Raw genomic sequence first — 13,340 nt, forward strand, 5'->3', positions numbered from 1 at the left:
AAAGCGGAGCTCGACATTTGCGCGAAGGGTACAAGTCAAAATGCCATTCCGCTCCTATTCTCCCTGTCAATCCAATTATTATTACCGCCGTCAAATAGTTCTGATATTCAGCGAGCACTTCATCCCGCTTTCCTCGTTCACATGAAAACTGGGTTCATCGATTTATCTTCTCACACCTCCACCCGTCGACTCATTACAGCTGAAAAAAGATAAAAAGAAAAAAAAAGGATAGAAACCTAACAACGGATTGGTCGATCAAATAGCTTTAATAATTTCAAGCTATTGAATACGACGGCCAAAGCTGTAGTGTAGGGTGATGAATGAAACGGAGAGAAGAGAAGAGAGTAAGAAAACAGGCCTTTTCCCCGTGCGAAATTCAAATTCAAGGCTAATTTAAAGAGGAGCCAGACGGAAAGCCGTACAAGCCGGGCGACCATGGTGCGGAGGAGTCTTTCTCCTCTTTAATTTGTCTCGGAGTACGGATTGATGGGGGCAATTTTGCCATTCCCCGTTACACTTTTAAATGTCCCGCCGAAATTTACCGGCATTACTTCCTTAATTGTTCCCCCTCGCTTGACTTATTCCCTCAAGCTGACGTCGCGTCTTGACTCGTCGTTGTCGTCGTCGTCGTCGTCTTGCTCAGTCCCCCCTGAAAAATTCTTTTCTCCACGTTTATTCTCTCGGAATTTTATCATCTTCTCTTCCGCTACCCCGTTTTTCTTTTTCTTTTATTTATATTCTCCTATTCCGGGCTTTCCGTATTTTCACCCCACGTCCGTTCTCTCTTTTCTTTCTTTTTTTTCCCTCTCTTCCTCTTTTCTCTTACCCTTTCTCGTCGAGATCTTTGGAAACCGTCTGTTGTACAGCAAGCAGCAGCAACAAGTCCGCGCCAAATTGTCTCTCTCTCTCTCTCTCTCAAATGTCAATGTATTACGACTCATACACGTATGTTCCTTGTAGGATTAGCTCATTAGTTAACTAGGTTTGTAGTACCACCCTGATAGCATGTGTTTTTCAATAAGCATAGATTTAATTTAATTTAAATGTTCCTCACTCTGTTACATGTTTCTGTTTTTTACGTTCTATCGAGAGTTCAACATTGTAATGTATTGTTGTCCTTAGGGGGTACCTTGCCCCAGGACATTCTGAATAAACGCTTCTCTCTCTCTCTCTCTCTCTCTCTCTCCCTCCCTCCCTCCTTCCCTCCCTCCCTCCCTCCCTCCCTCCCTCCCTCCCTCCCTCTCAGGAGAGTGGACTGCAGATAAGTGGTTTAGTTCCCGGGGTTGGAAGTGGAATTGTCAACGGGTGTCTCGCGCCTTGCGCCGGTGGAATCGCATCGCGCTTGTCGCGAAGACAATAGTAGAGGTAATTATAATAATTAGTCAGTGGTTACGGGGGGTGGAATTGGTGCACACACTTACACTCATACCGAGTCTTGCAGTGCGTTCAGCAGCGGCACGCGACCGATCGTAATCCTTGATTAAGAGGCGACGGTGGAATTATTTTTACCCCCTTTACATTCAAGCAGCTGTTTCCCCGATCCCCGAGGTATTTAACAAAAACGACGCCAAATTCTCGAATTACGCTTAATGATTACTGGAATTTCCTCGGCCACGATCGAGCATCGGATATGTTTTACGCTCTCTCGTCTGGTTCGTGACACGTGGCGTTTCGGCGAGTTGGCGGTGATTTTTCGCCTCTTAATCCGTCCGTCACGACGATCAGAGGTAAAATATTGTCTAATTTCCATTCATCGTGTGGATAGAAAAAAAACAAAAGGAAATAAAATAATAAAAAATTTCACCATCGGTTTTTGTTCTTGCGAAATATGAGCGGTACCCTTCGTACTTGGCGTTCGGGGGTTGGGGGTTGATTTATGAAGGGTTGTCTTGCGGCTCGGCGAGACGAGCTGCCGCGGCCTGTAACATAGTGTAACCAATCTAGCCGTCGCCTCATTCCGCCCTCCTTTTCCACGCACCCCTTCATCACCCCTTGCTTATTGGACAAGAGCCAGAACGGCCGCATTCCCCAGTTGTACTTCACACCCTCTCGGCCATCTAATTATACCCTGTTTTATACCCCGTGATGTGTACTTCGCGACGATCGAGTCGAGATATTTTTCGTCTTGGGTGATATCCAACCCTCTCCCGTATTTTCGCTTTTCCTTTTCTCCTTTGAATTTTTCGTGCAATCGATTCTGCCCGAGGACAGAGAAAAAGAGAAAGGGAAAGAGAGAGAGGGAGCTTTCAAATTTTGCCCAAGTACATCGTAGGCCTGTTGCTCCGCTTTTGATCGACCATGGATGGCATGGTTTAGAAGGGTTGCCAAAAATTGACAGCCGTCGATTCGAGTTGGATTGAATTTGGAATATTGTGGAATACTTTAGGACGGGCTTGACAGCCAAGCGGGCATTTAAGCACGGGTATACACGTGGGGGTTTCAGCATTACCTACTTTAACGTGTGTCGTCGACCTGTTTCCTGCTTGCAGTAATCCGTTCGTGACGGCGTGCGTGAAACGCGCATCGCTAACCAAGCTTTGGCTTTGGTAAGCGGGTAGGCGGGGGTGCAGGGTTGATCTCTGTGAAATTTAATTACTCGTTGTAAACACGCGAAAGAGAAAATAATCCGCTTATGGTAAAGCGGGGGAGGATTAGCGTGCAGCGAGGGTGAAGTTCACGGATTTTTAATCACCGTTAGAGAGTCTCTGCTGCACTTTGCATACCATTACACATTGTCGTATATACCTCCATTGCTTGTCGCGTGATTAGCCGTAAACAGAGGAAGATTCTTCTCACCGCTTGTTTTATCGAACACGCATAATCAGTTGTGTGAAATCTGCCTTCCGAACTTGGGCGTAACGTAATGATGATGACGTTGGTAACGTTTTTTTTACGATGCGTGTTTAGGAAAAATGGCTACTTTGCACTCTTATGAATGTTCGAAATTTAGTAAACCATGACAAACAAAAAGTAATCTTATTTTGAAAAGACAACTCCTTGAAAGTCATTCTAAAATTGAGAATTGATGGGTTATTTCCTGATGTTTCGTTTCGTTACGTTACGTTACTAATTTCAGCCTCATGCAACATATACCTACATCGATTTATCGACCTATCGAATATTCATCCCTACTTCTCAAGTATTCACGACACTTTTATACGAGCGTTCAAATTAATAGGACAGACTTGGCTAACTTTAGAGCTTGATTCTTGGCTATAAATCTCGGCGCGTTCTCGACGAACCCCCTTTTCCACCGTCACCACCCTAAGTGCTGTGAGCTTTTAGGTGCCGCGTTTGCTTACTTGGGAGCGACAGCGAAGGTGGGGAAGAAGGTCGAACCACTCGAGCCAAACTTCGCCCTTCAACGGCGACCCGAGTTATCGTTCTTTGACGATGTCACCGATGAGGATCACCGACAGGATCTAATGACTCTGAGCGAATCGGTCCGCCTTCGGAACCTATTGCGCCGGCTGAGCACGATTCGAAAGTTTCTTTCCCACGTGCAGTGTCAACGATGCAGAAATACACACCGCGAAGATGATACCAGAGCCTGACCACGAAGTGCAGGAAGCTCCGGAGACGCCAAACCTGCTCGGTGGATCTCAAGTCCCGCTTATATATTTATACTCGGCTCTTTGTCGTGGCAGGTTTGCGGTCGCGTCGAGAATAGAAAAGAGATAAATAGAGGAAAAGAGCGCTCGACGGAACAAACTACACTTACAAGTGTTGAAAACTTAATATCACGTCGTCCGAGTGAGAGGCAAAGGGTGTATTTGTGGAAGGGCAGTTTGTTCGGGAGAAAACTGTTATCTCGGGTATTAGGGAAAGTTGAGACGATAGCGAAGAACGAGGCAGGTTGCAGTTGCACTGCAGGCTTATTTCTGCTGCCATGCAACTTGGCCTGACGGCGATGGGAAAAATAAAGTTTTAATTCGGTTTTGAACAGAGCTGGTTGAAGCGCTCGCTTCTGGACGTGCCCGGCAATTATCAAAGTTTCGGTAATCGGGAGAATCAGGGATAGAGAAGCTGCAGCCCCCACCCCTATCCGTTCCTCCCCCATTCTTGCCCCCCGAAATCGTTCGCGTGCGCCGAAACTCGAGCCTTCTTCATTTCTCGAGCAAACTCCATTCTCCGAGCTTTTATAGTCCCGCTTTACGAGCTCAAGATCCGCGGGCCAATATTTGCCGAAACCAGCCGTACCTATTCCAGCTGCTTTCTTTTTTATTATTCTTCCTTCTCAAGACTCTATTTTAATAGGTATTCCTTTTCACGACTGTTTCAGAGAGCCTCAGAGAGTACTTCACCAAGTATGGGGAAATCACGGAAGTGATGGTCATGAAAGATCCCACCACCAGACGATCAAGGTGAGTGTCCTGCAAAGAAATTCAATCCTAATACCAGTCAGCGAGCTGCAATATGGATCTCATTGTTAGAAATTCTTCCTAGGAGCCAAAGGCGACTAAAGGCAGGATTGCAGGAGGGAGCTACAGCTTGGACCATCTAAAATCATACCTATTACGTGCCGTGCCGCCATTTTGTTATTAATTTTAATGCAAGAATTCTAAAATGTTTTTGAAACTACAAATAACAAAGCCCTTAAACTCAAATTGCTCCGAGTATTTTCATTTTCTTTGAAAAAAAAAAAACTCACAAAAATAGGTATGATTTCAGACCGTCCATGCTGTATCCCCCCTTAAGGCCCACGGGGCTCCGTAAGAAAATGATTTCACCATAGCTTCTCCCTCGTTCGCGCATCTGCTAAATCATGCGCAAAATCCCCTCGACGGGCCGGATGTCGTAGATTCGCCATTACTCCGTTCCTCGGCGGTCTTCTTCGCCCATAAATATCCCGGAGCGTATACGTCTGGCGACTTTGGTGCAGCGTTCGCGCGCCTGCAGAACGATCCCCAGTGTCCATTATTTCTCGGTCCTATCGCCCCGCGGCTTTGCGCCTGCAGGCTCCAAGCTCCAAGCTGCAAGCGGCACCGCGATTCGCGTACCTACACATAAACCCGGCGGAGATCAGGGCGTCGGGCCTTATCTCTTCCTCTTTGTCTCCACCCCCGCTTTGTCATATCACCATGCAGGCGGATGCCGCTGAAATTCATTTCCGCGAATCGGCGAGTGAGCGTGCGGTTCACATCGTATTCCAGTTTGAGAATCGGGAAATTTAAAGCCTTGGGCTTCGCTTTATGCTCGCATAGCGTTGAAACTGTGCGGGGAGGGTCGGTCGGCTCTTGGCGACCAACTTTGACAAATTATTCTTCGCTTTTACACAGCGTGTGTAGATGGTACATACCAACCTAGGTATAACACAACCTGTACGTTGTGTACGTAGAATAGGAAGAGGCAAACGGTGCTGTAATAAGTGACAATCAACGTTTAATTAAACACCGTAATTAATCATCCTCAACGCTTTCTCTACTTCGTTTCTATTATAATACGTCGTTCTTTGTATAATCGGATTCTGCTTCTTTTTTTCAACGGAAAGCTGACAACAAAGTACTCTAGGTATAGGTATAATGGTGACGGTAGAGGGGGACAAACAGGTGAAGTTAAATCACTTAGGGGACAATCTCGCAATTTCTGTATCGGCATCGGATAAGCCGCCACGTAACGCGTTGTGTACTATATGTATATATATGTATATATATATGTACAAGAATGTACATGTATATAATCCAGCGGCGTCGATTCTCTGTCTCTTTTGCTGGCATTTTTAGCTCCACTGACCTTTGGCTCGTCAATCATTCCTGACCGCGGTCGTAACCCTGCGTCGCTTCTCCGAGAACAGTTCAAAGGCTGAACGCGTGTTTCTCTTATACTTGGGATAAAAAATAAAAAACAAAATAACAAAAGAAAAGGAAATCACCCAGAGATTTCCAGTATCACCGCATATGCTTGGAGTATGCGATGATTCGTTAGAATGATTTTTTACTGGAATTGTATCGAACTGATCCGTTTTTGAAGCACAAAGCTTTCCGGAAGCCGCCGCTTTATCCTCCGGCCTGTATAATCCTGTCCCAACCGAACTCCGAAAAGTGGGGAATGTCGCATCAGCGCACGGAGAGAGTGGATCTGAGCGATTGTCCTATCACGTGGTGTAATTAATTCGATTATTAATTACCGCGGCGTGTCTCCGGAGGCCGAGGATCAGACCTTATTGGGGTGTTCGTACCTGACAAAAGTAGATACGCGAGGATTTGGATTTCACATCTACCGGTTGTTGGCTTCAGACGCGACGCAACCCTGACACTGAGTTATGGCTCTCGGTTTAACGTTCATCCCAGAGTTATATCCGCGGTGTTGTAATAATCGCCAAGTTCCGTATTTAGGCGGTGTATATGTGATTATCAAACTTGCTGTATAAATTACTGATCCAGATCGTCGGAGAACACGAAATGGGGAATTCTTTTTTTTTTCCACTTGCAGGTATTTTTCATCAGAGACGGTATTTCGAGTTCGCTGAACCGGATCGCGCCTCGCATAATCCTGTGAGAGATTTCTACAACGTGTCGGAGTGCGAAACGGCGTGTATTAATATTTAACGTTTTGATGCATCGATATTACATATACGCACATGCTCGGGGAATTCCGTAAATACCCGTCACTCGCTAGTTCCCGTTATATGTATAACCCGGCCGAACTCATTTCGACCAGATGTGAAATATTTTCATTCCACGTTGTAGCCACGCACGCGTCTAGCCTGTTTATTTTTCTAGACCAATATGTACGTACCGCCTGTCTCGTCCGACATCGTGCATGGCTTTGATGCGACTAAATCGATTAAACCAAACCCTGCCTGCGTGGGGCTGAACGATGAATTTTTGTTCTTCTCTTCTTTGTTTCAAATTCGCGAAAAGAGGGATACTCGAGAGGCGGACGAACGACGAATGGAAGGGACAACTCGACAATTTCAACTCTGATCATTATGTCACTTATCGATTCGGAAGGGATTAAACAAGCCTTAGGATCGCCAACCTTTTTTCACCTTCAAATTTAGGGATGGAGAGGCACTCTCTTTAAGGGGTTACATGTACCTGAGATGACTAAGACTAGGGTTATGTTTAAGAATTTTTTTGGTGTATAACACTGAATTTTATTAAACCACCATTATATATCTTTTAAAGTATGACGTTTCATGTATATTGTATGAAAAATTTCAAACGGTAACAAAAGTTACGGGGGTTTTCCTGGGACGTGTTTTAGTTGATAAATTTTGCGGTATCGGACGCGCCTCCGCTATTTTTTATCTAAAAAAAAAAATTTTTTTCAAAAGTAGATACATAAAACTAGTACTTATCGAGCCGAAATTTAAAAATTTAATTTTTTCGGATCATGGCAGTCTCTGGAATAAAACAGGCGACTTTTTGCCTCAAAATTATTCAGTACTTGCGATGATAAAAAAAAAAGCTGTGCCGGGTGTCAAAAAAAAACGACTCGACAAGTACAAGATTATTGTGTGAAATATAACTGCGAAACTAGATCCCGATCGGTCCAGTTTTGAGTACAGTTTACATTGACATTGAAATAACTAGTTTTTTTCAAACTTACCTGAAATCGTTGGTTCCTGGGTCATATGACGGATCTATCTGAGATATTAAGGCTTCCAATACATTTTTATTTTTTGCTGCGTCAACCTCATTCTTCCTTCTTTTGATGTCCGTGTCGCTGCTCACTCGTTCCGTTACAAAACGTCATAACTTTGTCATTACTGCGAATTTCTTTATAAATTTTCAGACACTCAAAAGATAGTGATTTCGAATGAGCACCTTTTTTAAAAATCTATGTTTTTTTTCACCTACCCAGGTACGTGTAACCTCTTAAACCGAGGCAAACTTGCAACTCGTGGCAGCAGCTACGTAACAAGGCGAATTGCATAACGCAACAAAGTCTTCGAGTTCTCGGTAGTAAGGACTTGTAATTGTTTTCAGGGTGGAGAATGCGCAGGGAATGGCAAGGAAGGGGTAGGTTGAAGTCGACCGCTTTGATTGAGTTGGCTTCTCTTCCACTTAATAAGCCAGTATGAATAGGCCGTGGCTGTTGCTTCTGCTTTGTAACCGCGAGGAAGTGGGCGACTATAACAAGGGGTTGGAGTCGGACTTCTCTTATAGCTACCTGGCTGCAAACTTGTTTCGTACAATCGTTCTTATTCGTCATTGTTGCCGTTGCAGGCACGTTGGTGAATATAAAGGAATAATAATTCGAACCGCCTTTCTCGCTTCCAGCACTCTCCAATTAATTAACCAGGAATAACAATTTTGCATTGCATTAAACATGCGATAATTTAGTGTTAAACTATTTTCGCGACTCTCCTCTTCGAGTCGCAATTCCGCAGCTCCATGACTCGGGACGATCTTGCTCATAGTCAACCCCAATCCAATTAACGCGAAGATTTACAATCCGATGAATTTACTGGCCTGGATGAAGTCTGAGGTTTGGGGAAGAACGGTACTGGTTAACTTTGACAAACTGACAAGGTAAACTGCTTTGACGTTGTTGCTGTTGTTCCTTTACCGAAAGTCTTGTGTTTCTTCGGTTGTTGAAAACGCGTGATAATATACACCTTGCGGGAAAGTCCCGCTTCGACAAAATGATCGTCCAACTTATCTGCAGAAGCTGCGCGTTAAAGGGGATCGATCACTCTACGGGTGTTTCATTTAACTTTGAACAGTTACTGGTCACGCGGTGAACGTTAGCGAATAAACAAAGATTACATTTTCTTTGGAAAATGGTAAATTATATTTCTCTGAAACACCCTAGTGATCACTGACCATTCGTAGATAAACTGAACCTGAATCACATCGTCTTTCTCGAGAAGGTGCATAACAGATCTTGGAAGGCCGTAAAGGAGGGAATTTTGCGGAATACCTTCGGTGATCCCAGTTGTATCTCATATCTGCCACGCGTGGCGCGGCGGGATTTGCCGGTGTATCCTACGTCGAGCAGCGGCAGCGGCGCGAGGAAGGGTGTAGGGTATAAGGGCGAACCGAGGGCGACCCTGCGGGTTGTAAATTAATGGTCGGCCCGTGGCGCTGGGGTGAGCCGAGTGGTTCGGCGTAAGGGTTCCGCTTGATCTATGGGCAGCGTGTGTGCCGGGTCAAACGGGGCTCGCCGGTGATACGGGGTCGCCCCACCCCCACCCCTTCTCCCCACCACCACCACCATCCGGGGAAAACCACCCGTCCACCCCGGCCGGACGGTTCCACTCTTTGACCCCGATAGCGAAGCCCGTTCGCGATAATTGACCGTTCGCTACCCAAGGGGCGGGTTGGGGGTGCAGGGTCACCGAAAGAAAACGCTCGTCAGTAGCGCCGCCGACGCCACGCGCCCTCCGGCGCCCCATGCCTGTCGATGAATAATGGCAATCGTAAGGAACCGAGTTGGCCGCCTTATCACCCGATAAATTCCACTTTCCCCCTTCTTAACAACCGCCAACCGTTTCGCGTCTTTATATAGGTGAGTACCTACGTATAGCAGGACCTTGGCCTGGGTGCAGATGTAATTATCGCTCAGGCCGTAAAGTTTCACCCAATTCTCAACCCCCGAAAAGTTTTAGATACCGCCGCTGCGCCGAACCGGTTCGCGTATCACGACAGATTTACCGACGTGCTCCGACTAGAATATCGCCAACAATCTATGGACGACTTCAGTCCACTTGTAAAATTGTAGAATTTATATTCATCGATTGATTCTATTGTAATTTAGGAACTAACAGTCGATTAAAAGCAGTGTAGGTATGTCAACTGTAAACGAGATTTGGGTAAAATTTTGGTGTCTTATTGTAAGGGTATTGAAAAACGGCTGTAGCTGTCGATTCTTCTTCTCTCGTAGTGCAGGTTATTCTATCTTGGTGGAAGAATATGGAATCGAGTAATAATTTTTGGTTAGAATTAATTTTAAGCTGAAGGTAGTGCATACAATGCACGAGTAGTGAACTAGCTTATGAATACAAGAATAACTCTAAAATGACTCCGTGAATATTGAAGCAATTTTCGTGGAACTTTATTATGTATACTCAGTTCCTCGTTTCATCCGGTATATTAATACCCCCCCCCCAAACCTCTCTCTCTTTCGCCTTGCTATTATTTGTCTTCCCGTAACCTCCTATTTTAATTAGTATTTCTATTCTTGTTCGTTAGCCTTTTCCTTATTTCCATATTATTCTCTAAAACTCTATTCATATTTGTACTATTACTTTTATTTTACGTTATTTTTATCAAGTTCATTTTTATTTATTTTCACACTCTTTCTATTTCTATTTTTTAAATTTATTTCCATCTTCAAGTTCTTTTTATTAATCGACTCCAATCTATATACTTTCTAATTTTATTTTTGGTTTCATTTTTGCTGTCCTCACTTCTATTATGCTATTTTACTCTGTTATCTGTATTTAGTCATTTTTGTTTTTGCGCATTGAATCATCTCTGCATCACACTGTTTATCGCCTCGTGGCTCATACGAGCTAAGGTATAATTTATTAAATGTCAATCAATGATTCAATCAATCAATCTATCTCTCTCTTTCTCCCCGGGTTCTGTATACCTAATAACTTCGCCTGCACAGTGAGACGTAGACCTCTTGTTCCGAGGGTAAAACAATGAGGAATGAGAGAAAGGGGGGTGGTAAAAAAGCAGGGAAAACAGAAAACACGACTCTTTCACAGTTTCGCTGTATTATACGTGAAACTGGAGTCTTGCTTCTCTCAACGGGAAGTTCGCTACACGTGAATCTCCTTCTTGGTCGGACTCGGAATAGTTTCTGCAGAGCCCCATTCAGCGTGGCGTGGTTACTCCTCTGCCTCTGGAGAGTGTATGCAGGGTGCTGGGAGAGGAAGCGCGGGGTTCGAGGGGTGCAAACCGAATAGGCTCGCTGCTAGATAGCTCGAAAGGTTGAGTAATTTATCAGGGTGTCTGAAAGGTGTGGGTTACGGCCTGCCGGAGGTGGCGAAGCACCCACCGCCGCCACGGCCGCCACCCTCTAACCACCACCGCGGTGTAACGCGCGATAGTATCTTCGCACCGGGTGGTCCTGGGGTCCGAGGAGGGTGAGCCACCCTCGCGTGGATGCCACCCCCGGAGCTACTCGGTCGCAAGCGATCCGTGCATGCGGTGCCGCGGGTTTTTAATTCGCCCCGATTTCACTACGCCGACTTCAATTCCGCCGGACGGCTGTTTCTACCCTGATGTTTTTTTTTTGTTGCCTTCCGGCTTCTTCCCTTTGATACGGATCATTCGACCTACCTAAGAGTGTGGAGAAATATGCAGGTCGTTTCCACCCCGCCTCACGTAGCTTTCAAATCCCGGAAATTTTGATATGCGAGTTTGCAATATGTTCGAAATGCTGGCCAAACTGATCAGCTGGAATAATTTGACTGGAGATATTCTCCTTGTGTTGTATGTAGATGGGTGATCTAGCTATCGACCCAAACATTTCTTGTTCGAAAATCATTTGACAATTGTTTTGATTAGTATGATCAGAAAATTTGGCCACGAATAAAATAGCGAATATACACATACAGGGTGGCCAGTTTGGAACGGAATACTAGAGTATCGTTCGTTAAATTGTCATTGACGATTTTTAGTTCCAATGGAAATTGTTCTTTTTTTTTTATTCTTGGGAAACAAAACTTGTAGCCTGTTATCATTCTAAATTCGGCTGAGTTGCATCAGTGGTTGCAGCGCTTTCAACTTTGAACAAAGCCAAAGTCGAGTATTGAAAAATTGCCGTTGTCAGTTTTTTGTTTTGAAAAAAGTACACTTCAAAGGCAATCAGGGTTTAAAGAAAAAACCATTTTCACCGTAATGTTCAGACTTCGCATGTCAAATCATTGTTTTGCTATGCTGAAACAAAAGTCGCCGAAGTTTTTATGAAAAGTCATTGTTTTACGACATTAGGTCACTTCTTTATCGCTCAACGAACCGATATTTAATTTCCGTAACACCAAAAGTGTTACAATATAATATTGGACAATTCAATTTCTCTGAATTCCTAATACTTAGGTTCTAAAATACTAATTATCATTCGGTGTTTGATCAATTTGACGTCACTGTAACATGAACCTCGTCCACAAGGTGATAACCCTGTAGGTATACAAGACCAACGCCGCACTTCGAAGCGTGGATCCGCGCCGGTCCGTGATCGTGCGAAACAAAAGGGGTCGGTGGTCGGGGATGGCGCAGCACGCGAATGGCGCGTTATGCCGATGGGGGTTCGCCGCGGGAAGTCCGGAGGCACCAGGGGTATATTTTAGCGCTATCTGTTGGGCCCCGCATGCATGCAGGCGGCGGCCAGGGACGGCGAAACTCGGGTGCTGGGGGGGGGGGGGGGGCTCCAGTTAATCGCGGTTGTCCCGAAGCTGCGACTCCGTGAATTGCGAAGCCTGATTCCTGCGTCATAAATACTCGCGGGGGGATAATCCCGCAATTTAGGTGGTAGATTTCGCTGGCGCGATGAGTTTCGCCCCGAATCTGGGCGACGGTGGCTATTTCCGGTTTCCGCAAAGTTGACGAGAATCGCGGCACGACTGCATCGCGTCGATATCGCGCCGAAGTTAAACGGACATTTCATTCGGACGCCATGTCATGGCCGAGGGAATAGCCACTTGCGAAGTCAGGTGTTCGCAATCAAAGAAAAGTACTGTGAAGTGACTTGAAGTGACGTAGAGTTACGAAGTCACTCGAAGTCATTCGGTTGAAGTTACGTGAAATCTTGTAAAATCTTGAAGTTCCGGAGTTAGGTTTGTACCGACTTTACACTTCAGTACTGCTTACGCCCTTTTGTCACGCTTTTCGAGAAGAAAACGTACCGAGGTGTTCTCGTGACTCCGACAAGAAGCGCCGGGCGTAAGGTTTTCACAATATCGCCTATACATTCGCCTTCGCTGCAGTGACGGTGAATAATTCGGCCCTCCAACGATCCCCAGGGCTTGAAAAAACTCATTCCAGATTGCAGCGCATTGGCTCTTCTCCACCCAAGGCACGCGTAAATTTGCTCCCTGCAACGACTGACGGACAAGTTTGGTTAGATCGGGGTTGTTACTTGTTAGTCCGTTTTGACTGCGGTCGCTCAACGACGTCTCAGCGATTCCGGTGCACGTTTTGAGTATCGTCGAACGGATTTCAATGACCAGGTGTCTAACCGCGGTGCCAAGACATGTCGGGGCATGGATTTTTCTTGACGCCAATCGGTATTCTGTCATCGTCCACGTCAGCGCTCCTTTTATACTCGTAGGTACATTTAGGTATTCGCCGTTTTGATCACCACCCTTCGTACGCCGCCTTGGTGTATTAATAACGCGAAGATGCGCCACTCCAGCCGCACTCACGGTACTGACGGAT

General features: G+C 45.5%; 1 protein-coding gene across 13 annotated transcripts in view; it reads left to right on the forward strand.

Annotated features, from left to right (window-relative positions):
* The window catches only part of Rbp6 (RNA-binding protein 6), a 406,618-nt gene that overhangs the window by 140,945 nt on the left and 252,333 nt on the right, over nucleotides 1-13,340 (forward strand). For all 13 annotated transcript variants that reach the window (XR_011177226.1, XR_011177227.1, XM_069136327.1 and 10 more), the window contains exon 3: nucleotides 4,283-4,364. Coding sequence is in view for 11 of the 13 variants with exons in the window: in XM_069136327.1 (XP_068992428.1) it covers nucleotides 4,283-4,364 (82 nt within the window). In the remaining 2 variants the exon portion in view is untranslated. The remainder of the gene's footprint in view (nucleotides 1-4,282; nucleotides 4,365-13,340) is intronic.

This window comes from Neodiprion pinetum, chromosome 5 (genome assembly GCF_021155775.2).
Source record: "Neodiprion pinetum isolate iyNeoPine1 chromosome 5, iyNeoPine1.2, whole genome shotgun sequence".
NCBI lineage: Eukaryota > Metazoa > Arthropoda > Insecta > Hymenoptera > Diprionidae > Neodiprion > Neodiprion pinetum.